This window comes from Kwoniella europaea, chromosome 1 (genome assembly GCF_036810445.1).
Source record: "Kwoniella europaea PYCC6329 chromosome 1, complete sequence".
Lineage (NCBI taxonomy): Eukaryota > Fungi > Basidiomycota > Tremellomycetes > Tremellales > Cryptococcaceae > Kwoniella > Kwoniella europaea.
The window spans coordinates 1604342-1631077 of record NC_089487.1 but is presented as its reverse complement, the minus strand read 5'-3'; the positions used below and the strand labels follow the sequence as shown (position 1 = coordinate 1631077).

Sequence of the window (26736 nt, the reverse complement as noted above, 5' to 3'; positions counted from 1 at the left end):
ATGACCTGGGCATACGCACGCCTGTTTATCTCTTTGCATCGTCAAGCCTATTTACCCCGCGCTTCGTTGTCAATTCACGTCGTGTCGATGGGATGGTGCATCATCGTCCCAGAAGCAGACTCAAGAACCAAGAGACCTTCCGTCTATTCAGGAGCCTATACGACAAACCTTCGATAGAAGAGAGCCTCAGCGAAACAGGAACATAGACGGAAAGGCAAAATGTCTTACGATCGTGTAGGGACACCCTCGCAGCAGCTCATGTGAGTACTCTATGCATTCCGCGCTTCGTCCAATGTAACGACCACTGACATTGATGTGTGTGAATATAGTCAAGCAGACGATGATGATCTCGACACCTTGTCATTCTCACAACCCAATCCTACTGCCCACGCTTCTGGCTCTTCTTCGTCCCAACCACAACCACAGGCTGGACCATCGAACCCTTCTGGTGTATCAGGTAGGATAGGACAGAGTTCCCAACCGCGCAGAGAGACAGGATGGGGAGGTGTGAAAATGGAAACTAGATATACGGGAGAGTCGACTTTGGATGAACCCGTCACGAAGACTATTGTAAGTATGGCTATTCCAATGCGCATTTCTTTCGTCCCTGCTATGGTTGGCAGTCCTGCCAATGACAATGCTCCTTCAACCCGAAGAAAATCCTATGTGAAGCTACAATCATGAGACGAATGGATAACTGATCTCATGTTTCACGATATACAGATGCGAGACCTCAATTCGATATATGCCAAATTACTTCAGGTGCTCTACCCACCAAAGGGAGGTGGCAATAATCAATTACTTCGAGATTGGGATTTATGGGGACCTTTGGTGATTTGCTTGACATTAGCTATAATCTTATCACTTGATGTGAGTCCCGACGGCTCTTCAATGTTTTCCAGATACAAACTCATGGATATGAAGGCTTTGCTGTACTGATTCCTGTGATATTGGTACCATAGGCACCCCAAGAACAGTCAATGCAAGTCTTTTCGCTTGTCATCTCATTGGTGACTATCGGTTCAGTGGTAGTAACTATAAATTCGAAATTATTAGGGGGGAAAGTGTGAGTATATTCCGTTATAAATCGACAGATGACATCAGAATTCTGGCTGATGGGTGGGATTGGTTCTCGCGAGATCAGATCATTCTTTCAAAGTCTTGTAAGTCTCCTGCACTTATTGTTGCAACAAACGGAACCAACAAGGCTATATCCAGCTGCTCCACCATAGAGTGGTATATAAGCTAATTCGACTTTTCATCTCAGTGCGTACTTGGATACGCCCTTGCTCCAATTCTGTTAGCTTCCGTCGTATCTTTATTGGTTCATACACTGTTCGTGAGAATACCAGTCAGCTTAGCATGTTGGGCATGGTCTGTATGGGGTGAGCGTTTACCTCTGAATCCGATTTATCAGTCATTCTCACTTATCTTTTGTATCTCCTTTGACAGCATCGATGAACTTCTTTACTGGTACGAGATTACAGGAATCACGTACTTTCTTAGCTGTCTATCCAATGTGTTTGTTCTTCTTCGTATTCGCTTGGATGATTATGATTCAGTGAAACGTCACGATATCAGGAAGGTTTGTTATATATACAGTAAACTATATCATTTTATGCAATACATACAACTTATACACATACACGATCTAAAGAACACAAATAAATCTTATAAACTCAAACCTCTAAGTTGATAACTTATCTTCTCTTTCTTCCTCACCGTCATTTACTCTTAGAACTTTTGCAAATTCGATATAGTTGAATCGACCTTGACGATCTGTGAATGGATCTGAGAATAGTCTTTCGATCTGTACGAAAGGGAAAACAAGTCAATCTATCTGCTCATTTTCCTCCACTATTCTCATTACTCCGTCATATCCTCATCGTACTGTAGTGTCTTTGCTGCACTGTGGTAGCCTTGCAACGCAGTGAAACTCACCTCAGTCTCATCCATCCTATCTCCCATCTCACTCAACCACTTCCTAACCTCCTTAGTATCCACCCAACCTTTATCACCCTCATCAAAACATGCAAAAGCCTCTATCAGTTCCCGCTCGTTATCAAGTTGGATCAGATGTTCGCCCATCATACTGAGGAACTGGGTGAAGTTGATCCCTTCACTTGCTATTCCCTTTGTTGAACCGGGTCGAGAGGTAAGGAGGCTTTGAAGTAAGGTTGGAGTGGGCGTTTGGCCTAAATCAATAGAACAAAAGTGATTTAGCGGTATTTCTGTAGAGATCTGTTGTATAGACAGTCTTATCATATTTATGACTAGTAAAGAGTAAAGGTAACAACACAATGATACAGATGTGAGGACTATTCGACCCACCTAAGTTACTCAACATCACTTTCAAATCACCCTCCGTCACTCTCCCATCACCATCCTGATCAATCATCGTAAAAGCCTCTTTGAATTGCTTGACTTGCTGAGGAGTGAACATCGTGAATGCACCTCCGGAAGGTTCTCTCCTCCCTTGTGAGGATTTAGATATGTTGGAGGGCAAACCTCGACCCAGGGTGGCTGTTTTGGACTTGAGGGAGGATATCAATCAGCATAAGTCGGTTGTAGTCCCTGAGTATGGGTATAACTCACCATGATGTTACGGTGTTTCCAATGAGGTATAACGGCTCTAACACCTGGACAGTCCTTTCTTCTGATTCAATTCTACCTTGATTGTTTTCTTGCTATGTATATGTACACCAATTGTTGTTGTTATCGTTGTTGTTGCTTTTGGTTGAATTGACTTTGATTTCTCGCACAGACGCGTGTCTGCATTTAATTACGTAACATCAGCTAGCAATAATGGAAAAAGTTGAATTTTTGCTCGATGCTGCTGTCGGATGGTCTTGGTTCAGCTCTCCTTGTTCTCGTTCTTATTCTTGTTCATCTTTTCATTTTTACCAATAAGTATAGGATTCTGTCATTCAAGAGCTATACCATGTGAGTCCCTATCCTTCCAACTGGATTCCATTCATATATCCCCTCTTTCCCCCTTGAACTTGCCCTCGTCATGATGTCAAAATATCTTATCTACATTATCAGAACTTAAATAATGTTAAGACAACTTATTCCATATTAACTGAACTATCCCCTACATCTCAACTTCCTATATCGGTTCATTGGTTTACAACGTAATCAATAGGAGCTGACAATACGATGTTCTCATAGTCATTCAAATAACTATTGATCCTTCTCAAACTTCTTAGGAGTACGAGCGTAGTGTGGTATCGGTTAGGAGTACTCAGCTTGTACGCCTTATTTCATAGTTCATAGATATATCGAATGCTTATGCATACCATGCTCTCTGCTATGCGACCAGATAGTGACTCATTTCTCTCAGCTTTAAGCTTTGCCCATCTTCATCTGCGATCACTACTACAAACGATGAATTTCTATAAATCCGCTGCATTGGCGCTCGACTATCTGGACAAAAACCAAGGTTCTGTAAAAGGTTCCTTAGCAGCTGCTGGGATAAAATCTACGCCTGGTGAAGGAAAGAGGATATTAGCTTGTGAGTGTTATTACCATGCCAGTGTTCTCTCATTTCACCCATCTGCAGAGGAACATCCTGTTCAATCCAATCCAAGTTCACATGTGACTGACTCAAGGACATTCACCATAGTGATCATCGAAACTCTCAAGTGTAAGTCCACTATTTGATCTCAACCAATCATTGACTCATTGACATAATAGACAAACCTATCCTCCTTCAACTCCTCGTAATCGTCCCTATCCAATCTCTCGAAAAACTCACTTTCCCCAAAAAGTCCTCTCGGGGTTCACCATCCTCCCAATCCCTGATCCTCGTCATCCTCCACGACCTCCTCTTTTCTTCTAAGCGTAAAATCGAAGCATCAGACTTATGGCCCCCTAAACAATCCATCCTCAAATATCAAACTCGTCTAAAAGCAGAGTTGGTCAAGATACAGATCAAAAGTGGTAAAAGCCGTATAACTGATTTGGCTAAATCGTCCTCGACGTCGGAGGCGGGTGATTTGATAAGGTATATAAGGTATAATCCTAATTCCGGTAAATCCCTTCAAGGCCTTTATAAGGAATTGGAGAGATTAGGATTTAACAGATTGCAAGAGCCGAAATACCCTTTAGGACAAAAAGAATATTTCTTGGATACGCATTTGAACGATGTGTTGTTGTGTTTCCATGGAAGTACGAACTGGTGGAATGATAACGATTGGTATACCGATGGAGGAATTATACTACAAGATAAAGCGAGTTGTATGCCTGCGAAAGTGTTGATGTGGGATTGGAATGGTGGTGAAGGAGAATGTATAGATGCTACGTGAGTCCAATGATCTGTTCCGACCTGGTCTTCTACTAGTCTGTTAATTGTAGTACAGCTTGATGGATCAAGTAGCTGATGTGACGATTCAATAATCGTATAGCGCAGCACCAGGTAATAAAACGAGTTACGTCTCTGCTCTAATGAACAACCAAGGCAAGGTGAGTGTTTTATTACTATTCTCCTAGTATACTAGACTACGATCAACATCAACTCTAAGTACTGATGCTGATGATTTCTACCGATCAACGTACTAGCTCCACGCATTCGAACGTTCTCCTAATCGATACAAGACCCTAACGCGCATGTTGGAGAAAGCACATTGTAAAAATGTGATTGCTCAAAGAGCGGATTTCCTAGAATCTGATCCGCAGGATAAACAGTATAAGAAAGTGACTAGGATGTGAGTCAAATCTCTTTTCTCTTTGTCCTGCACTCAATCTGTTACAGTTCCGTATGACTAATTCATAGCTGATTACTTGAATGGACTTGATGTCGTCTCATCAGATTACTGGATCCAAGTTGTTCAGGATCGGGTATTGTAAATAGGTTAGATTATCTTCTAGAAGACGGTACGTCCGGCTCACTCACGATTCGCTGGTCATAGCAATGAATGACTGATATCTCAACGATTTGTGGTTATTTAGATGTCGAAGAATCAGATTCGAAAACGGAAAGATTAGAAAAATTAGCTTCATTCCAGTTACAAATGATCTTACATGCGTTGAAGTGTAAGCGTCTCCTCTTTCTGTCTTCTATAACCCTTATATCAGCTCATGTCCGGTATATACTGGTACAGTCCAATCAGCCAAACGTATAGTCTATTCTACATGCTCCATCCACCCGGAAGAGGATGAAAGGGTAGTAACATCAGCTTTACAATCGAAGGTAGCCAAAGAGAAAGGATGGAAATTGGCACCTAGAAGTCAGGTGATACCTACTTGGGAGAGGAGAGGCAGAGAGGATGAGATGGCGGGTGATGAAGGTAAGTCTCTGACAACTTCATCCCATCGGCACGTCCCACAACTTTTCTTGCATCAGGTGACATAACATTTGGCAAAGTAACAAACTGATTGTCATTGTCTGAAATATAGAATTAGCCCAAGGTGTCATACGTTGTTTACCTGAAGATCGAACAAATGGATTCTTTGTATCATGTTTCGTAAGAGATGATCCACAGGGATTATCCATATCCGCGCCTATCAAAGCGGAAATAACATCGACGCAGCAAGAACAACAGAAAAGGAAGAATGTGAAACGACCACGTGAGGAAATTGAGAGTAATATGGAGGACGTAGTGGAGGAAGAGAATCTGATGGAAGCAGGACAGGAGACGCAGATAGATCAGGTGATCAAAGAGAAGACATCGGCTCAGCTGGAGAGGAATAAGAGGAAGAAAGCTGCACAGAAGGAAAAACAGAAAGCTAAGAAGATGAAGTTGGAGGAGTGAGGTTGAGGATTTGAGGGTTGATGGATGGTTGATCGGTTGTGGGTCTTGCCACTGGAATATGCGATCGAAAGACGGTCAGACATCAAGCTCGGTGTTCGGTGAACCGATCTTGTATATACCATACACATCGTGACATGCATCATAAAAGTGCATTGCTGCACAACATCAGGTGATATGACATGCCAGATCACAAGGTGAACAAGGCGATTTGATGGGTGAGCCGAGTAAGCAGGCAAGGCACGATCATATAAAGAAGTGCATCGATCTTCACCCTCGTTACGAGTATCTATCGGATTACATGATCATGATCACTGTTTGTGACGGACTGACCAATCGCAGGCAGTAGGAGATGATATAGTACTGTACGTTGCATCCGATCAGACCTACGGTCAGCTGAGCAAGCTGCAGATCACTGCAGGACTATCATTCTTAAGACAGTACACAATATGCAATCAACAATAAACAGATAATCAGAAGTTGAACTAGATCAAAACGCCTCATGGAATGGTCGTTGCACCTCGTCCTGAAAATATTCCGACCATCACGCATCGCTAGCTAAGTATGTTTGTTGGGTGTGACATATACATTCTCCCCCACTTTACTTACTACTGTATTTGTGTGCGTCAAAGGATACAAATGAAAAGATGGTACCTTCTTTTCATCCATCATCCATCCTTTGAACAATCTTACTGCAGATTGACAAATCAGATAGGGTTAGTAGGTTAAAGGATATTGGATGATCAGGATGATCAGTCTAGATCAAAATGAAAATGTCATTTGGGTTGATCGTTGCTGAGCAGTAATCTCCCCACTTTCATTCTGGCGATCCACAAACCATAGATCCCTTGATCATTTGGCCAGTCCTAAACACAATCCTTTTGGTATCATACACCGATATGATCGGATAGGATAGCGTTAAAAAAGGTAATTCACCTGATCTTTTGTATATTGCCGGAGTGAAATACAGAAAGGACGGTCAGAACGGTCCGGTATGACATGACATGTTGCCGTATCAACTCATGTTCATCCTCAATGTTGATATATGCGAAAAAAAAAGATATATAAACTGCACTTGAAATGGTCATTCCCAAGACTCGTTTCTTCATCTCAATACGGGATTCAAACCTGGACGGCTCTACTACTTTACCTTACAAACAATTCAACCCACTTTCAGTAAATATACAAGATGTCTCCTTCCTGCAAAGTGAGTGTGCCTCCCATCTCATCATTGTAAGTCATTATGACTAACGGTGGCAAACCCCTTCTTTTTATAGCTCTGCCACGGTCCTCTCGCTTCCACCCCCGCAGCAAACGAAGTCCACTGTCATGCCAACGTAAGTGAACCCACCCATCTCATCTTCCCACCTCATGTTTGATCGAAGATAATTCATAGTGCGAGTAAAGCTGACCCAGCCACCTACTCATAGTGCCTTCCATTCGCCTGTCCAGGATGTGTCAAATCCAATAAATCATCCTACACTATTATCAATCTCAAGAATCACATATACGATTATCAATGTTCCGATTGTATGGCCGAGAACGAAAATCACCAGGGTACACTTACCACGGGTGTATTGAAGGCTCATACTACTCCCGATGGACATGCTATCTATTAAAGGTGATGGGATTGGGTGTCAGGTTTTACGATTGAATTTATGATTATGATTCTACGATTTAAGTTTGCTTGGAAAGTACCTCTTTCCTCTCGCTGTCATTGTTGTTGTACAACTATTGTAGCATACATAATTGATCTTGTGTGTTTGTCTTGATGCTTGATTTTCATGCATGATGTTGCCTATGCTATCATCGGATCGTTACAGTATCGTTCGTTAACCAAGTCTCACATTTCAATCTCTCGTGACAGAGTCGTTGGATACTTGACTTTCCCCTTTTCCCCTTTTCTCCATCTCCCTCCCCTCCCCTCCCCTCCCCTCCCCTCCTGGTCCCACCCTCTCCCTCCTCCGACTCCCCTCCTCTACAACCCTTCTTTCCTGGCCCCTCACCTCCCATCTTCTTTCGTCCTACTCCGTCCATACCCTAACCATCTCTCTCACACTGTCCATCTTCCACCCTTCACCCTCTACCACCCCATCATCCAGCCCGTTTCGCTCCCCGTACTGCCCTGATATCCTCTTTCGATATCCCTCGGATACATCTCTCACCTTCAACACTAGCACCTCTCTATCAATAGCACTCTGTCTGACCTTTTCTTTAAGCATCTCAAGGAGAGGTAAAGGCGGTAAGTTATTCTTCCATATATATTTAACTAAGTCTTCCGTCCATCCCATACCTTGTTGTTCTCCTCTAAGATATCTGACCACACTGTCCAATGCTTCATCCGCGGAAGTAGGCTGGGTAAGTCGTCGGATAAGGGAGTTGACAAAGTTCATCCTTACTAATGGGAATCTCTTTTCATTTAGAGTTGACGAAGAAGAGTTGAAAGATTTATCGTATATCTTATCATAGAAGTACCTTATAAATTCTAATTGGTTTAATTCTTCTACTCCCAATCCCCATTCTTCGTTCAATCGTTGGAGCGACATGTACATGTCCAAGTAAACCGGGATAAGATGGGGTTTATCCAATGATAGACATTCCAACAGAACAATCTCAACGAAATTGTTTATACTGTTGATTTCCATATGTTGTCGATCATTATCAGATTCGCCGGCGTTGTAGTTGTTGTTGAATAATTTGGATAATCTAATCAAAGCCGGATCACCCGAATGTATTCTAACCAATCCTTCAACCTCTTCCGATCCCAATATATTGCTCCTGTTTGTAGGACTTGTGGGTTGTTGATAAGAGATCAAGTCGTAATGCAGATCTATCCCAGTCATAGAACCAGCTCTGACAAACAAACTTCTATTCCCTTTAGGATCCGAATTATAATCTAAGAAACCCAATTTACGCTTAACGTATATGGTTCTATTCCTAATTAACCCTAGTTTATCCTTTGGTGAATCACAATCGTATTTCACCGACCAATATCGCGGTGAATCAATTTCGATAGATAAGATATTTTCGAATGGACTGATCAGAGTTGGTGAAATCAAACTTTGCGATCTTACTTTGACAGTCCCACTACTGGATTTCTTCTGTTGCAAATCGATAGTCGATGTCGATGCTCCTGGTGTTTGTTCTTTAACCTTCAATTTTACAGGTAGATAAACAGTTTCCAACGTATCAACATCCTTCGCAACTAGACACCTAGGTTCTACCGCCAGAGCCCAAAGATGCCTAAACGCCTGTGGGTAAGATTTGTTATCACCTGGTGAACCTAAGAATCGAGGGAAGAACGCAATAGACATGACAGCAATCGATAAATTCGAATTTCCGAGCGTATAATGACCTCTTCCAAGGAATAACATCCCAAGTGCCATATGCATAGCCATATGACTCCCGTAAGTTACACCCGCACCTTCCTGTCCATGAGATACTCTCAATCTCCTCAAGACACTCAATTCTCCCGTACCGGACATGACCATTGCCAAAGCTAACGTAACGATATTCAAACCCTGTCTTGCGGCTGTACGTCTAATCCTACCTTCGTATGTCATACTTGACCCAGTGGCAGCTTTCGATAACACCCCAAAGAAAGTCATAAGGTTCGTATGGGCCATTTCAGTGGCTGTCCCAGCATATTTCATGCCGATCGCAAAACATGCTCCAGAGACGATATTGAGATAAGCTAGTTCAGTCGATAATTCCATATGATTCGTACTTCGTTTATGATTATGACCTTTATCGTGGGCTGTTTTGATGAATTGCGGTAATTGATCTTCTATCCATCCCATCATCGGGGTGATTTCATCCCAAAGTATCAAGGATCTCGCGAATGTTCGTAAGAGTAACAAATCAGGTCGTACTTGATCCAGTTCAAAAGCAGTTTGAGGGATTGATATCATATCCGCTATATCCCTTCTTCCAGATTTGAGGTACATCAAACCCAAAGCTAACGTCGCTCCTGGACCAGTAATATTATTATCAATTGTTGGTACGGCGCTCCTAGATTTTGTGCCTTCTAAAACCGGCGTATCACCGAGGATACATCTCCGAAGTTGAGTTAACATCCTTCGTTCCACCTCAGAAGTCGATTCACCTCCTTTACCAAGCATGATCAGTCCGAATGCCATGGCAGCAGAGAAGGAATAAGATTCTTGATAATCTGCGAAACCATCTACATTGGGCATCTCTTTCCTTCCTACTTCGCTGAGTGTTACTTCGGCCATTCGAAGATTCCTACTGCCCGCGTAGACTAGACCTAGACCAACGAGTGCTGATGATTGAATGATGGGCGAAGCGTTGAGTTCCATCGATCCAAGTGGGAGTAAAGCATGGGTATGGAGAGAAAGAACTTTAGTAATCAAAAGATCTTCGCTACCTGCATATGAACATGCTAGACCAAGAAGTAATCCGACAGAAGTGAAATCGTGTCTTGGCTCCAGTAAGGGGAAGGCATGATATGTCATTAACGACCTAAGATGACCATTGAGACCGAGTGCGAGTAAGAATCCACCATGTTCCGCATTGAGGATATTCGGTCGATTGAAGACTATCCAGGAACTATCGATACCTTTACATTCCGGAGAAATCGCAAGACCAGCTGCGACACCATTGTGAAAGCATGGCCATTCCGCACTGTCCGAGACGATCTCAGCTTTCAGTGTAGGTTTACCAGGGCCGACTTTGACTGATAACTCGATAAGAGGAATATTCCAAACATCCGTGATATTGGTTGATCGAGTTCCAAATTCGAACATGCCTTGACCGACAGGTATCGATAATGTTCTATTGGCGAGAGTATTGACTACAGTCTGATGATACCTGACGACATCTGATTCTGATGCGCCTTTAGGATCCTGGACAGCGATCGTTCGTACTCTTGTAGTCTGCATGATACGTTCCACTTCCTGTACTCGACGATCTGAGCCAAATCGAGCATGCGGTAAAACAGGTTGTTGAGGCTTCTTCTTGTCCTCATTAACGGATCCGACAAGCTCTTTGATGGTGGGTATTCTTTCCAGCCCGAAGTCCAAATCGGGATCTTCCCTGCCACTAACGTTCGCTTCACCCATGGCCCTGATCCCCAAGTCCCATCTTGCGATGAGCTCGTACATCTTGGCATCCCAATCTTTAGGCGGATTATGTTGACAGAATCTAAGCGTCTCCAAAACTGGCAAAGCAATGCCGTAGGGCAGATCAGAAAGCCAATTTAGATCTAATCCCGCTCGTACCATATGCTTCACAGCTGCAGCTGCTCGAGATGAGTTTGATGCGGTGAAATAGGAGAATATTCCGGTTATTAAAGTGGTCTGTCGACAAGGATTTACATAGCCTAGCTCAGATGAAGCGGGATGGGCTAAAAGACTTATAGGTGAAGGGAAAGGTTTCGTACGGGTTATGAGTTGTTGATGGAGATAAGCCATAATGTCCGGTGGAGCATCGAATTGGTCTAAGACAGTCGTATCATAGGTTATGCCTATATGGAAGTTAGCATTTCATGTCATCTAAAGGAAAGATTTGACTTTACTCACCTTGATTGGAGTGCATGTCTGATACTTCGCAAGGCATAATCCTAGCCCAGTAATCTTTCCAATCCCTTCTGCCCATTTTGCTAGCCAGATCGGATATCAACTTGACCACTCCTCCGATTTCTTTACGCCCAGTCGATGACAACCGCAGATCCTGGGCAACAAGATGAAGAGCAAGCATGATCGGAGCTGTGTCTTCTAGTCGAAGCGTTTCACCGTACATCAGACCCGTTGTCGATAATGAACGAGTGGCCGAGGTGTTGCGTGTAATGCTCTGAGCAAGACGACGAGAGATCGGATTTGATGATATCTGACCATCGTGTACTAAGGTCTCGAACGGATTCGTCGGTTGGCTTTCACCTTCAATTTGTAACATCGCACGCATAACGCTCGAGAAGATTTTCCAAATCTGCCCGTCATCACGCCGCTGTATAGATGGTAACTGTTGCAGGAAAGATAGGATTTCTCTTTTGACGAAGAAGAATTGCTGAGGTGGAATGACATACGACAAAGCCTCAAAGCACTGTCTTGTCAAATGATGATCGATCCGCAGATCCGCATCAACCCTTAGTGATTCACCATCTTCATATATGATTGTAAATCTTGGTCCTATAGGATCTAAAAGCTTGACCATCCTCCTTTCCGAATTCAGACGAGTATGTTTCTCGTCTACTGCCATTCTAAGACTAGACGCGAGTTTTCTAGCTACTTCTTCATGACCTTCTCTAAGTGGACGTGGGATTTGAAGTGATATATGTCTACCTCCACTTGTCATTAAAGAGAGAGTACCGTTTCTAGCAAGAAGCAGCACATCGTAGACATACGGGCGAGTGGATATTATCGGAATAGCAGACAGACATTCAATAAGCGGTGAGGGAGTGATGGCAAAATATTTGTAGGGGATCGACCGGAATTGAGCATGTACTGGATGCAAGTGAGGAGTATGACCAGGCTGAGATATGTGTAGATTGATGACAACCGAAGTGGAGAAGAGATTATCGCTGAGGAAGACCGACACATTCTCTGGTGTGACGGCACTATATTCAAGACATTCCCTAAGCATAGGTCGCGAGACAAAGACGAACGAAAAAGTTGTAACTCACTAAGGAGCTCTCCAAGTCCATACTTTATCCAAGACAAGATCACTTCTGCTTCCCACCTCATCCCTCTCTAGACCCATCATCATAGTTGTCTCTCTCAGATCCATCTCCGCTATGGCTTGTAGACCCATCTTGTCATGTTTATCATGCAAGTCCAAAAGAACGAAAGACGAACTTGCTCCTGATGTCCTCCTATTGAGATCCTGGGCTGTGGTTGCCGTCGACAATATCGATAATCCTCGACTCCTTCTTTTCGTGGTGGATGGAGGAGGTACTATAGGGGCAGGATCTAGAGTAGCCTGTAGCTCATCAGTCGCTATTGGGTGTTCTTGAGCTATCCTCAGTCCACGGGACATTCTAGGTGCTCTACGTTGAGTCCTGTCTAATGGATCTGAGATACTGGAAGTTCTATTATCAGACGAGGGACCAAATGACGAGGGATTACGATGCAAAGAAGGTCTTCCTGCCCTGGTGGACCGAGGGATTGGGACCGGTGCTTCAGGTGGTCCAAGGATTTCTTCAGGTCGCATGGTACGTGGATTTGGTGGTAGAGGAGGTAAGTCAGGCTGATCGGGTATATATGTTTTACGATAGAGAATAATTTCGTTTGATTCGCAATTAAACGTTACAACGAATGGGTACGGATCAGGTGAGACGTATAAGATGGATAAAGAGGAGTCGATAGCATGTGTTTGGGATATTAACCTCCCACTAGCTTGATCGAAACCATCTTCAACTCTCCCTTCAACAATCATCTTCAATTCGTCGAAAGGGTTTTCCAAAGTGTACAATCTAGGTAAAGAAGGGGCTGTATCATCCTCCATATCCATCAAGTCATCTAATATAGTCATTGAAGAATGATCCGTCAGTCCTCTTAATACACTTCCGGATTTTCGTTTCTCTTTACCTAATTTTCTCAATTCCCTCTTTTCCAACGCTCTTTGAACGATAAATCCACCGGTAGACAATGGCCATGCTCCATCTATAGCGAATGGTAAGTGCACGACTACATCTTGTCCAGACGAGTAGTACACATGTGCTCGAGTTTGCAGGAAGACAACCAACGTTCGTTCGAGTTTTGGTGGATTCGAAGAGGATGAAGACGAGGATGAGGGTCTAGGTGTTCCCCAATGTTCATGTTGAGATTGGTGGAATGGACCGAATGTGTTTGAAGACTTCATAGCTTGTTTGCCCTTGTGAGAAACATCGTTCGATGAGCCAGCTTCGTCACCTATTTTGAACCATGCGAACACAGCTTTGGAAACATCTTCTTTTTCTAGCTCGTATGTGTATTTTCTAAATATCTGAGTGCCTCGACTCCATACTACCGTCTTACCATACCACACTAGCTCTTCTTCTTTATATTCCTCGTGGATACCATCACTTGGGTTCTCGATGGCTTGTAAAGTCCTTCCTAGCGGTTTGTCCGTTTCTTGGTGTTGATCTTGAAAGATGATTGAATAATCATTGAAAGCGTCTCTGCTGGGTCCAGGGTCTCTGCGGGAGTACAAGATCTGACCTGGCGATGCTGCCGGCCCTATCACCGTAGCTTGCAGCATTTTCCGTGATGTTACCTAGATGATGGTATGTTCGTGAATAGTGTCGGATTAAGATGTCCATCTACAATGTTGATTTTGTTATTGCGCGCTTGGACCCCTTCGCGTGAAAGCGTTCGGTCGATGTCACGTGAATTGCCATAGACCGGAGATGTTCATGGTCTCCGCTGGGTATAGCTATATGCTCTGTCTTTGTCTCGATCGAGATGAACTGAATCAATGCGATGATGACGTTCTGTTCCTCTCGAGAAGAGGAGAGGATGGTTACGAGATTCCGGTTGTTTGCTTGAGGGAACTCTACTCAGTATTGGGACGTATCTGTATCACATCGAGAACGAAATCTTGTTGTGCACCAAAATATATCGCTTGAGCAACTCAATTGATACAGTTGATCATTCATTCTTGAATCTAAAAGGTGGTATCGTGCAACCAGGTCAGGTCACAAATCGAGGTCGACAGTTTACTCAGGTATATACTGTTTCTTTTCACGGGGACTTCGATCTCAATGATATAGTAGTCTTATCGATACTTCTTTCGCGCCGATCTTTCATCTCTGTAACCTCTGTAGAGAAGGGAACACACTTCACCATTTCGTGGTATCTCAAAAGCATCTCTGAGGAGTTATTTACTCTTCCTCATAAGCTTCCTCTAGAATATATAAGGGATTTACCGCCTGTAACTGTAGTAGACGATAAGTCCGAGACCGAAGGAGAGGAAGAGGAATTTGAAGATCTCTTAGATTCTGATTTGGACATAGACGGTATACCTTTATTAGCCATGGCAGAGCGAGAACCTCTCACAGGGAGTACTGGTAGTGTACAGTATGGAGGGACGGAGAGACCTAGGGTGAGGACAACAAGTAGTAGAAGAGTTTTGAATCGGATGACCACTCAGGAGATTAGAGTAAAAATCCGTAAGATGGCTGATCTAGTATCGAGTGAAGAATTAGGCGATAGGGACTTTACGGATCTATCATTATACGAGAAGAAATCTCTGTTGATCAATAGGGAATTAGATCAGATGGGTATGGGAAGATATCAATGGTGTGTGTTCACTTTATGTGGATTAGGATATTTCTTGGATCTAGGTTGGGCACAGGCTTTTGGGTTGGTAGGAGGAGCCATTCAACAGGAGTTGGGTGTACCAGGTGAGCCCAAGCGTTTCTTTTTCTTTGGGATATCAAAAACAGCCTAATGCTGCTTCTCATGGGTAGACTCGCAGATTGGAGCTCTCTCCACGGCCTTTAACTTCGGGTTATGTATTGGTGCTTTCGGTTGGGGTTTGTTGGTCGACATTGTCGGTGTAAGTGTATCCATGCCTGACACAACATGTTACATACCTTTATGCTGACTTTGCTCGCAGCGACGATGGTGCTTCAACTTCACCTGCCTATTCTCTACCGTTTTTGGACTCTGTTTTGCATGTAAGCAGAGTCACATTCTTTGCGATAAAGGCTATGTCCTGACTAATGGATCGCTGCAGTACCTTCCAACTATGCCTTGACTTGTCTGCTTGCTTGCTTGATTGGCCTCGGAGTTGGGGGCAATATCCCCGTAGATGCTACTATAACTTTAGAATTCCTTCCTACCGTAGGTTTTGCCTATACACATACGTTAACCACTATAGCTGACTCAATTGAACCTAGAAAAACCGATATTTGTTAGCTGCTCTATCGACATTTCAAGTAAGTCAACCTGATCTCCATCCAACATGAATAGAGTCGACCTGAATATATCCCTTATAGCCCATCGGTACAGTCGCTGTATCCTTGCTCGCGTTCGCCCTCATACCCAAGTACTCCTGCGACACATCTCTGAAATCATGTAATATCAGTGAAGCGCCGTGTTGTTCAAGGAGTAACAATATGGGATGGTGCGTTCTATTTTCCACCTGCTCTACTTCAAATAATATAGCTGATTTCGATCGGACATTCTGATCATAGGAGATACACAATCATGATCCTAGGCGTTTTCACCCTTTTAATTTTCTTCTGTCGATTCGCAGTATTCAAATTCCGAGAATCCCCAAAGTACCTCTTATCGAAAGGACACGATGCCCATGCTTTAGACGTCTTACACTCTATATCGATATTCAACAAAAATGAGAAACCTCCTACTCTCACTATACAAGATCTCAGAACGTTAGATTACGCGGAAGAGCGAAGATTAAGAGGTCTCCCTCCTGCACAATACGGTCCTGCTAACGAACCTGCAGCTTCTGCGAATGAAGATAATCTGGTAAAGAAAGTTACGATAGGTGGATTTCAAAAGACTTTTGGACATTTACAAGGATTGTTCAAGCAGAGGATATATGTTTGGTTATTTGTTAGTTTAGCGATCGCGTAAGTCTATCCTTTAATCTAATACATTGGGTACCCCTAAGACTCCATGTGCAGATACATGGCTCTATTCTGGTCGTTTGCTCTTGCCGGATACTTCCTGCCTCTCATACTCAAAGCAAAAGGTATAGATGCGGATGGCAGTGTGGAAGATACGTATAGATCGTATATATGGATCTGTAAGTGTGCCTGTCGAAACTGAACGGCTGGTCATCTCGGTACGGTCCAAGTTATCTAACTTGATGTGCAAAACGTAGATACACCCGGTGTAACGGCGACTTTGGTGGCAGCTTGGATAACAGGTTTCTCCAAATTTGGTAGAAGGTGGATCATGGTGATTTCCTCGGCACTCATGGGAGCTTCTTTGGCGTTGGTACGTTGATTGTCTTCGTTCGTTATATCACCTCATACGGAACTTGTTGAGCGTGTGAACATTTCACTGATGCATGAGTGGATCGTATGATAATGCAAAACAGTATCAACTCGTTGACTCACGTTCGGCTAATATCGGATTCAACGCCATGGAATATTGGTTCCAATCACTTTATGCCGCATTGTTGTATGCGTACACACCTGAAGCTTTCCCAGCTACCTTCAGGGGATCTACAAGTGGGATGTTATCCACCTTAGGTAGGATAGCTAGTATAATCGCTCCTATTGTGGGTGGATCGGTGTATCATGGTTCGGATTCACCTGGAGTATTGTGGTTAGCCGTGAGTACAAATGTATTGAATATATGAACATCGGTTGATTTCCCATTCGGACAGGCTGGAGGAGCTTGGTTATCCACTTTGGCTATTGGTTAGTCAACTTTCCTCCCATCTGCTTATACTGGCCGTCGAACTGACAAGCGATCGTACTGTAGCTTTTTTACCTCACAATGTCAATCGAAAAACAAATGCCTAGGATTATATCAAACTGATAGAAAAGACGATATATATATACCTTTAGCAATAGGAACGATTTTGAACGTACATGTATATCTCTTTGTTCATCGCACTCTCTCACTCGTCTCCAGGCAGGAATGATCAGACCGCAATTAACAACGTGATTAACTCGCAAGACCTTCGGTCAAGACCGGTTCCACCCCTCATTCCGTAATTTGCGGGACTGGACACTACTGGTCACGTCACAGAAAATCGGTGACGCTATGATCTATATGTAGATGGCACTGTAAAACCGTAGGGCTGGAGTGGAGACCGATAGGGATATCAGTCGTGTATTGTCGAGAAAGTCTTTCTCATTCCACATTCTTGATCTCATCTCGACCATTTACTTTATCTGTCATCCGAGTTATACACATATAGCCAATTTCATTCATAAAAAATGGGAGTAATCACCAAAGGAGATTTGATCTTGGTATCAGGTGCATCAGGTTTCATCGCATCTCATACTGCCAAACAACTCTTACAACAAGGATACAGAGTGAGAGGTACCGTCCGATCTGAAGCTAAGGGAGAGTATCTTAAGGAGATCTTCAAAGGTTTGGGAGAATTCGAATATGTTTTAGTTGATGATATTACCAAAGTGAGTGGTGCTTAACCTCCAGTCTTAAGTGTCGAGGTTTGTTCAGAGGCTAGATGCTGATTTGGTATGGTTGCACAGGATGGGATCTTCGACGAAGCTGTCAAAGGAGTTGACGGTGTAGCCCATCTCGCTTCGCCTTTCTACACTGAGGGAGTCAAAGATCCCCAAGAACTGATTGGACCCGCTGTGAAGGGTACTACTGGAATCTTAAAGAGTATCCAAAAGAACAAGTGAGTTGAATCATGACTTACATACCCTGTCATATCTTCAACTATCCCTGTTATCACGAGTCGTCACTGACTATTGATGGGTTATATCCATTTAGCCCTAGCGTGAAAAGAGTAGTGATCACTTCGTCTGTAGCGTCTATCATGAGTCTCGAATCTAGGAAACCCCCCGTTGTGTAAGTTCCAGCTCTTCGCTACAGTTCAACACATCATGCCTTTCTTTGACACTGACGCTGTGATCCTTTCCGTAGATATACCGAAGAAGATTGGAATCAAGATTCCATCTCGCACGTAGAGAAGAATGGTGTAAAATCATCAGGGGGAATGGCTTATCAAGCTTCGAAGACTTTGGCTGAAAAGGCTTTATGGAGTGAGTGGAATCTGGACCAAATTACTATACATAGTACGAGATGAGCCGGGAAGGACACTGATTATTGCTTTATATTACTCGGCTAGAATTCATCGAAGATGAGAAACCTTCCTGGGATGCGGTCGCTATCAACCCCCCTCTCGTATTGGGAGAGGTCATCCATCAAGTTGATTCTCCCGAAAAACTCAATACTTCTGTTGGTAAGTAAAACAACCCTTACACATGTATACAGTCACTGATCGGTGGATGTACTAGCCTACTTCTGGCAATGGGCCACAGGCAAAAAGACCGAATCTGACTTACCTGGCCCCATGGGTAACTGGGTCGATGTCAAAGATGGTTAGTCCTTCAATCCCTTGATACATGAGCTTGTACGCTGATACTTGGTTTGGTGTGTAGTCGCTCAAGGTCATATCAACGCGCTCTCCATCGAAGAAGCCTCAGGACAACGATTCATCACGGGAGCAGGATACCTCACAGGTCAAGCCTGGGTAGATATCATTCACAAGAAGTTCCCCGATCTCAAGAACGTCCCCGTGGGTAAACCTGGAGAATACGAGGAAGTCGAAAAGGGTATGAACCTCTTCAATGGTGAGAAAGCAACCAAAGTATTGGGTATCAAGTATAAATCTTTGGAGGAATCTACTGCCGAGATGGGTGAGAGTTTGTTCAAGAGATTTGGTAAGCAATAGATGGAATGAGACATACAATGGGGTACATACTAGAGGGTATCTACAGATCGATCTCATTTGAAATTTAAAATGGATGCAGTAAATGACGTGAAATCTCCCAAAATGCCATATGGAACACGCCTTTTTTACATATACACTTCTGATCACTATACTAAAATTCCGCCATCGACAACAACATTACCATCCTTGATCACCATATCTACCCTTCTCAATGCTCCTGTATCCTTCCTCAGATCGCCCTCTAAGACTACCAAATCGGCTTGCCATCCTTCTCCTACCCAACCAAATCTATATCCACACCAATCACCTCCGCACGCTTCCCATCCTCCTAGCGTAGCCGCTCGAAGGGTATCCTCCAGTGATATCCCAGCTTCCAAGAACAGTTCCAACTCTCTCACATTATCTCCGTGAGCTGGTACACCTGTATCGCCACCCGTCGCTAATCTTATACCCATCTCATTAGCCTGTTTCGCATGTTCTAATACCGCTTTCCTATATTCCTTATCATCCAATTCTACATCTGCTACACATAAAGTAGGCACGTAAATCGTATTATTCTTTTTCATCGTTTTTAGAGATTCCTCTGAAGGGAGAGATCCATGTTCGATGGTCGTGACACCAGCATTGGAAGCCATGATGACAGCTTCTGGCGAACTTGCATGAGATGCTACGGGACATTTAGCTCTTTTGGCTTCTCGGACAATGGAATTCATCTCTTCTTGATCGAATAGCGTCGAAGGTGGATTCATCGGAGTGAGTATTGGATTACCTTCTTCCCCTGTCGCATACGGTGGATACTTGATAGCCTTTGATCCAGGCCAAGTAGGTTGAGGAAATCTCAATGTCCTCCTTCGATATTCAGCATAAAATTTGATTACATCTGCACCTGCACCCAATCTCCTTCTCACTCCAGCTTTCACACTATCCACACCATCACATACATCCGATAATCTTGGTACTGTCGTTCCACCAATCTTGTTCTCTTGTCTAATTTCATATCCACCTGAACTTGCTAGTGCTTCAGTAGCGACGAATAACCTAGGTCCAGGTATGATTCCTCTATTGATCGCATCTCTAACTCCTATATCAGCATTGAATGCTCCTTCCGTACCTAGATCACGGTATGTGGTGAATCCAGCTTTTAACCCTGCTTTGGCATTATTTCCAGCTCGAAGGATCCTTTCGGTCAATGATTCGTCTCGTTCTTGATATAATGATGGAGTCTCAGAATAAGGATGAACGAATACGTGAGCGTGAGAATCGACAAATCCGGGTACGACTGTATCACCCCTCAGGTCCAGGTCTGGATGAGAGACTGTACCGAGATTAGGAGGAGAAGAGGTGACTGAGATAATCCGACCGGTCTTCGGATTGACACGTATAGATCGGTCTTTATCGAATTTGAGAGTACGGGAGTTGAATAGTAAGGAAGTGTGGATGGTGTATGGCTGATCGAAGGTTGAATGTGGGATTTGCTGGTGCATCCTGTAAAGTCTCTTTCTCCTGTGCAATTCATTTCATCCATCCTCAATGCTCATTCGAGCAACACGCTGAGTCTTTATACCTTTAAGACGGTTATCATCGCACAATGCCTGTCCACATGGTACCAACCTTGAAATAGATTTCGTTGGGAAAGATAAACCATGAACGATGACGCATTTTTTTCGGTGATGTCCGACACGCCCATATGAAGTGACTACCCGGACCGGAAATGACGGAAAGGACCACCAAAACCCACGCAGGGGAATGATGATCATGGGTCATCCAACCTCCACCACCCTCCACATCCACCTCACTGTACTCACAACCTATATAAACAGACAAAGCCTCATAAGATCTTACATTCCCTCTGACCGACCCATTGACATCTGCCTTGCTCAAGATACGCCAATATTCAGTTCGTTAGACAGATAAATCATCTACATAGACAAATCACAAAGATGCCAGCTATTAAACCAGGTTCTCTCGTCCTTGTGACCGGTGCTTCAGGATATATTTCCTCGCACACTGTCGAAGCGTTGCTCGATCGAGGTTATAACGTTAGAGGAACAGTAAGAAGCCAAGATAAAGGAGAATACTTGAAAAACTTGTTCAAAGATAAGAAAGGCTCATTCGAGTATGCTATTGTAAAGGATATCGGTGAGGTGAGTAAAGCTGGGACGATCAACAAAATACGATGGTTGATCCCATCAATACTTTCAGGCAGGAGCTTTTGATGAGGCTGTAAAAGGAGTAGATGGTGTTGCCCATATGGCAAGGTAAGAAGAGCCTCCTTGAATTCACTATGAATATATATTGACGTGAGATCGTAGTCCATTCCACTTCAACGCCGAAGAGCCAGAGGAACTCTTCAGACCTGCCATTCAAGGTACAGTAGGTGTACTTGAAAGTCTGAAGAAGAACAAGTGAGTGATGGATCGATTGCTGTACAGAATGCATTACTAACGGTTCATCTATACAGCCCAAACGTCCAAAGAGTGGTCGTGACAAGGTGAGTGTTCCTGCCATTCATTCTGGGGTGATAAAATGGCTAAGCCACTTCGGATGATAGTTCCGTTGCATCTGTCATGAACTCAAACATCAAACCTCCTCATACGTGAGATCATCTATACTGATCTTAGTGGTCCTGCTTCATATGCTGATTTGGAGCGCAGATTCACGGAGAAAGATTGGAATGATGTGTCCCCTAAAGAATGTGAAGAACAGGGAAAGAACGCTTCTGGACAAGCCAAATACAGAGGTGAGTGTGCATCCTTCACTTTACAAAACGATCAGCCCGTACTGATTTTGGCTGGTCTTACTTGCGGTTTTAGCCAGTAAAGCCCTTGCCGAACGAGCCTTTTGGAAATTCTTTTCAGACAACAAACCATCTTTTGACGGTGTAGCAATCAACCCACCTTTGGTACTTGGTCCAATTATCCATCAATGTGATAGCCCAGAATCACTCAATACCTCTGTTGGTGGGTGCTCGATCCTTCTCAGTCTCCCTTAGAAGGCGAAATCTGACTTACACCGTGATGACCAGCTGTCTACTATTCATGGCTCAAAGGTGAAAAGACCGAAAAGGATCTTCCAGCTGGTGGTATGAACTACGTAGATGTTCGGGACAGTACGTGACATGTCTGCTTCATCGTCTATATTTTCGGCTAATTCAATCAATGGTCGTAGCTGCTCTTGGTCATGTACTCGCTTTGACTACTCCGGAAGCTAGCGGAGAAAGGTTTATCACTGGTAACGGACCAGTAAGCGGTAACGATTATGTGCTTGTGAGTATGCGTTATCAGCTTTGGACCACAATCTTTATGGGAAATGATCGAGCTGACATCTCGATGAATACTACGTAGCAAATCGCTAAAGATTTCCCAGACCTCAAGAATATTCCTAAGGGTAATGACGATGCTGAGTTCAAGAAGAAGCTCGCCTCGGATGCGATCATACACGATGGGTCCAAAGCCACGCGTGTCCTTGGTCTCAAATATCGATCAGTCGAAGACACTCTCAAGGAAATGGGTCGATCCCTCAGAGAAAGGTTCAGCTTCTAAAGTTGAAATGTCACGGAATACTAAATACTGAGAACGATATGGCTATCATGCATGAACTATACTGTCATTCCAAGGAATTATCTACTCAAAATGAACGACTTTTCTTAGATCGTCGAAGCATGAGGAGAACTTGAAAACCACCTCCCTCTCTTCCTGGGCATGCCAGAATAAGATCCTGCAGTGAATAGTTGACATATCAGCCAATGGGCCTCAGAGGTTCTGAGCAGGGCAAGAACGTAACAATCCGTCTGCTCCTCCAGCTCGGGTCGATTGAACTAAAACCACTTACTTAGAATCTTTATAATCTTGCCCATCACCTTCAATGACAGAGGTGATAGTGTACCAAGTCCATTCTCGTAAATTACCACTTTGCTTCCTATCATCCGGATCGGCACCTGTACCAACTATAATTGGTGTTTCGCCACATTTCTTGAGCAGCTCGACTACATTTGCAAAAAAAAAAACATTGAAACACATGAATTATTGAATGAGACATCTAGTTTATAATGTAGGAATCTGACTCACACATTCTCTTCTTTTCCGCTTCCTCTGCTTCTGCTATCTTATCCTTATCGGTATCATCATTCGGATTCTTTTCAGAGAAATGATCGATAACGGGTCGTTTACCACTTATCATATAGTATGCGTCGGTAGGATCTCCATAAGTGATTGAATCGGCGTTAAGTCCTAAGTATCCTCCCATCTGGATAGCGGCAGCTTCGAATCCCGATACGAGCCTATATCCAATGTGATCATGAGCAAATAGGAAATCAGAGAACGTCTTATGGGATGACAGAATTCAAGATCCCAATCAAATGAAGCACTGCTGTACTGCAACAATATGTATCAAGAAGGTATGTACTCACCAGTTATTCTTTTCCCAATCAGTTTCAACAGGACAATCGTTATATGCTATTTCTTTTTCGAATATCTCACCGTCGGTTTTCGTCAATCTGAACGTGGCCTTATCATACTTTGCGTCGCATTTATCAACTGGTTTACCATCCACTGAATACATTTTTTTCAAAGTATCTTGGTCGGCACGGGCGAAAGCTCCTAAGGTCGCTCCTAGCCAGCTGGTATCCCATTCGTTGATATCTAGTGTCATTTCATTCGTACCATATCAGTATCCTCTACGATACCTACCGGTACCATGGAAAATGTACCGGAAAAGAACCAAAAGGTCTCAAGATGAGAAAAGTTCACTTCACTCACTCTCATGGTATATAGATGCAGCTAAGCCTTTATCATCACATAAAGTCGGCAGGGAATCATCCCTGGGCGCGAAGACGGCGCCTACAGCGATCTGCGCCAGCGCAAGAAAACTTAGGATCTCTACCACCCATATTTCAAAACATCTATCAGTAACTCTTTAGGAAGAATCGCAGATGACGGCTGAGGCTGATATAAAGTGCAGTACTCACCATAAAGGTGACTGGATTGGCGAGAGAACATTATAACAAGTTACTTCACACGAAAGAATTGTAAATCAGGCAGATTTGTAATTAGTGACAAGATGGAAAATTAATGTTGACAAGAAAAGTGAAGGATTTGTCAGATAGGATTGGATCGATGGCATTCCACCGTATTTGAGGATCTGGATATCAGACGAGATTGGTCGGTTTACCTTTAATCGTATCGGTTCTACACTACCATTTCATATCATCAAAGCATTCCATTCCATTCAGGAACCTCAGGATCCGCGTGTCAAGGGGCATATCAGAAGGAGAAAGGATGTTTGTTGCTACAGCAAGGAGTCAGACAAGGGAGACGATCATAAACATGTTGGATCGTCAACGTTGAATAAAGGTTGATGGATGCAAGGAGCAGGCCGACACGTATCATGTGACAGCAGAGAGGTTCGACTTAATGATCACATCATTGATTGCAGACGCGATAGTGCGTCGACATACGGTGTGTACCTACAGAGTTTTAGTGTCGCAACTGCCACTCTCGCTGACCACGATTTCATATACCATACATGGCTGAACAGAAAGAATACTGTACATAAGACTATATGTCATACGTGCAAGGGTGATTTCCAATGAGTATCCGAACTAGGATTGAGCATCTAGATAAACCACTTCTTGACAGAGTTCATAGAATGAATCAAAGCTGATTACATCTTCGTCATTCTTGTAGCTATTCCAATATCTTACTCTGAACGTTCAGTGCAAATACAGCATGGAAATCAGCTCTTACAGTATGTTGTTGTTCTCACTTGAAGTATGTTTACAAGGTAGCCAGACTTACCCATCCGTTATTACTTTATCATTTGAATTCTCTAGACCTTGTCCCGTATATTCCAGGATAGTGTACCATGACCATGTACTTAGGCTTAATTGATCATCGCTGTGTTGACCTGTTCCCATTATGACTGGGATATCTTTGGATCGCTTGAATATTTTCTCTGAATTTACAAATACAATAGCGATCAGGTCAGCTGATTCCCCATACTGTATATCCAGAAACAAGAAGAAAAAGCAGGAAGTACAATAGTGAATTATTGTGAACGTCACTCACTAAGTTGATCTTTGTCTTTTACGGCTTCGAAAGTAGCTTTTTCATTAGTCAACATCTTGAAAGCTTTGACGGGATCACCCCAAGTTATCTTATCGTGATCTAAACCGAAATAACCTCTCATCTTCAAAGCGGCAGCTTCCAATCCTGCAAACCACCTGATAATGTTATACAGTATATGGTACAAAAACAAATCAATTTCCCTGACACTTGTTTAGATGGATTAGCTTATATTTTGGACTTACCATAAACCATCATCTTTAGAAGTATAATCCGCATGATCTGAAATACCACTTTGATCAACTTGAATTGTAGTTTCCTCACCTTGAGCATTATATAGATGATATTCAGCTTTGTTAGTAACTTTTCCAGCTTCTCCTTTCCCATCTCCAATATCTTTAAATACTTTTTGTAATTTATCTTTTTGCGTGTAGGCAAGGGAGCCGACGGGGGCCATTATCCAATGACTATTCCATTTATCGCTCTACACCAAGCACCTGACAATTAGTACTAACCAGTACACGTACAGTAGACATAATAAGAAAACAGTGAATAATAGAGTTGGATCAGGTGAGGTAAAACGAGATGAGACAAACTCACATAATGAATCTCCTTATATTGTGGACTATCTTTCGATACCAATGGTGTATAATCGAAGTCGTCCCTTTTGTCATAGTGTCTCATGGTGTTATTACCGTTTGGGCTGGGGTTGGGGCTCGCTTGAATAAATGCCAAAGAAGCTTTGTCATCAATGGGAGTTAGCAATGCCAAGGATTTCATCCTGTTAGCTTAGACTCTAGTACTCTGGTGAGATATACGACTCAACTCACACAGACATAGAAGAAGTATACGATTGATCATCATGGTATCTTGTATATGGCCTTGTGGTGGGTATACCGCGCGGAGTGAGTTTTACAAGCTCAATGAGATTATATAGTATATAATATGAATGCAGAAACTCTTCAAGAGCTTTATTGTTATAGTGAGTAGATTAGTGCAAGAGTGTTAGTATAAAACAGATAAATAAACGAAAAATTGAGACGTACTGTACACGATTAACAACAAGTTGAGAGACTGGAAATGGAATGAATACTGTACTGCACATTTACCGCTACTTGTTCAGATCCCAGACTTACCATCGATTAGACCTCCTTTGATGTAGGGGCAGTGGATAATCATTGATGAGTCCATGAAAGGACGATCGAGGAGGTGCCTATATGTGTTAAATAATCACAAGGGGCAGAGAGGTTCAATGGGAAAAATTCAAGAGTATCATGCATACGTATCAATGGAATCATCAAATGTCATGGTGTGAGATTGATTAGTTAAGTGAGACAGGATAAAACATCATGTCGTAGGCAAGACAGAACGTCCACATGGAAAGAACCAAGGAATGAAATGAGTAAATGCAAAGAAAAGAATGAAAGGTGAAATATGATGAATGAGATGAATCTTTACTATGTACAAGCAATAGGATAATTTGATGTGATTGTGTTATGGTGTAGTCGTACAGTGATGTCGATGAGGAGTTTCGTTATGTACATTAAAGTTAATTTCGGTCGTTTTCGTGTTTTCGT

The 26736-nt window shown here is 43.1% G+C and overlaps 11 protein-coding genes across 11 annotated transcripts; 6 read left to right on the top strand and 5 right to left on the bottom strand.

The window, feature by feature from the left end:
- Positions 1-219: 219 nt before the first annotated feature.
- Positions 220-1565, top strand: V865_000608 (uncharacterized protein; the record flags this gene model as incomplete). The annotated part of the gene is made up of 7 exons (XM_066224438.1): positions 220-260; positions 330-570; positions 724-870; positions 963-1066; positions 1145-1163; positions 1268-1385; positions 1453-1565. The coding sequence occupies 7 exons, from the start codon at positions 220-222 to the stop codon at positions 1563-1565; spliced, it is 783 nt and encodes a 260-aa protein (XP_066080535.1).
- Positions 1566-1687: 122 nt separating this feature from the next.
- Positions 1688-2598, bottom strand: V865_000607 (uncharacterized protein; the record flags this gene model as incomplete). The annotated part of the gene is made up of 4 exons (XM_066224437.1): positions 1688-1810; positions 1942-2195; positions 2332-2533; positions 2596-2598. 4 exons carry the CDS (start codon positions 2596-2598, stop codon positions 1688-1690), a joined length of 582 nt encoding a protein of 193 aa, XP_066080534.1.
- A 789-nt stretch (positions 2599-3387) lies between these two features.
- On the top strand, positions 3388-5753 carry V865_000606 (uncharacterized protein; the record flags this gene model as incomplete). The annotated part of the gene is made up of 9 exons (XM_066224436.1): positions 3388-3514; positions 3626-3646; positions 3697-4303; positions 4407-4464; positions 4561-4706; positions 4811-4875; positions 4951-5034; positions 5103-5288; positions 5398-5753. 9 exons carry the CDS (start codon positions 3388-3390, stop codon positions 5751-5753), a joined length of 1650 nt encoding a protein of 549 aa, XP_066080533.1.
- A 1186-nt stretch (positions 5754-6939) lies between these two features.
- On the top strand, positions 6940-7369 carry V865_000605 (uncharacterized protein; the record flags this gene model as incomplete). Its single annotated transcript, XM_066224435.1, has 3 exons — positions 6940-6957; positions 7028-7087; positions 7181-7369. The coding sequence occupies 3 exons, from the start codon at positions 6940-6942 to the stop codon at positions 7367-7369; spliced, it is 267 nt and encodes an 88-aa protein (XP_066080532.1).
- A 405-nt stretch (positions 7370-7774) lies between these two features.
- On the bottom strand, positions 7775-13946 carry V865_000604 (uncharacterized protein; the record flags this gene model as incomplete). The annotated part of the gene is made up of 3 exons (XM_066224434.1): positions 7775-11235; positions 11291-12324; positions 12391-13946. The coding sequence occupies 3 exons, from the start codon at positions 13944-13946 to the stop codon at positions 7775-7777; spliced, it is 6051 nt and encodes a 2016-aa protein (XP_066080531.1).
- A 774-nt stretch (positions 13947-14720) lies between these two features.
- Positions 14721-17187, top strand: V865_000603 (uncharacterized protein; the record flags this gene model as incomplete). Its single annotated transcript, XM_066224433.1, has 12 exons — positions 14721-15090; positions 15157-15245; positions 15306-15366; positions 15426-15532; positions 15589-15627; positions 15688-15815; positions 15886-16284; positions 16339-16460; positions 16539-16654; positions 16758-16994; positions 17049-17082; positions 17147-17187. The coding sequence occupies 12 exons, from the start codon at positions 14721-14723 to the stop codon at positions 17185-17187; spliced, it is 1743 nt and encodes a 580-aa protein (XP_066080530.1).
- A 420-nt stretch (positions 17188-17607) lies between these two features.
- Positions 17608-19097, top strand: V865_000602 (uncharacterized protein; the record flags this gene model as incomplete). Its single annotated transcript, XM_066224432.1, has 7 exons — positions 17608-17808; positions 17887-18038; positions 18134-18211; positions 18287-18405; positions 18492-18605; positions 18661-18744; positions 18805-19097. The coding sequence occupies 7 exons, from the start codon at positions 17608-17610 to the stop codon at positions 19095-19097; spliced, it is 1041 nt and encodes a 346-aa protein (XP_066080529.1).
- Positions 19098-19243: 146 nt separating this feature from the next.
- Positions 19244-20581, bottom strand: V865_000601 (uncharacterized protein; the record flags this gene model as incomplete). Its single annotated transcript, XM_066224431.1, has 1 exon — positions 19244-20581. The coding sequence occupies one exon, from the start codon at positions 20579-20581 to the stop codon at positions 19244-19246; it is 1338 nt and encodes a 445-aa protein (XP_066080528.1).
- A 456-nt stretch (positions 20582-21037) lies between these two features.
- On the top strand, positions 21038-22639 carry V865_000600 (uncharacterized protein; the record flags this gene model as incomplete). Its single annotated transcript, XM_066224430.1, has 10 exons — positions 21038-21241; positions 21300-21355; positions 21410-21502; positions 21559-21588; positions 21649-21693; positions 21752-21837; positions 21911-22057; positions 22123-22206; positions 22266-22363; positions 22442-22639. 10 exons carry the CDS (start codon positions 21038-21040, stop codon positions 22637-22639), a joined length of 1041 nt encoding a protein of 346 aa, XP_066080527.1.
- An 81-nt stretch (positions 22640-22720) lies between these two features.
- On the bottom strand, positions 22721-24094 carry V865_000599 (uncharacterized protein; the record flags this gene model as incomplete). Its single annotated transcript, XM_066224429.1, has 6 exons — positions 22721-22814; positions 22929-23082; positions 23165-23376; positions 23506-23737; positions 23855-23974; positions 24064-24094. 6 exons carry the CDS (start codon positions 24092-24094, stop codon positions 22721-22723), a joined length of 843 nt encoding a protein of 280 aa, XP_066080526.1.
- A 794-nt stretch (positions 24095-24888) lies between these two features.
- On the bottom strand, positions 24889-25939 carry V865_000598 (uncharacterized protein; the record flags this gene model as incomplete). The annotated part of the gene is made up of 4 exons (XM_066224428.1): positions 24889-25049; positions 25163-25317; positions 25405-25643; positions 25760-25939. The coding sequence occupies 4 exons, from the start codon at positions 25937-25939 to the stop codon at positions 24889-24891; spliced, it is 735 nt and encodes a 244-aa protein (XP_066080525.1).
- Between the last annotated feature and the right edge of the window lie 797 nt (positions 25940-26736).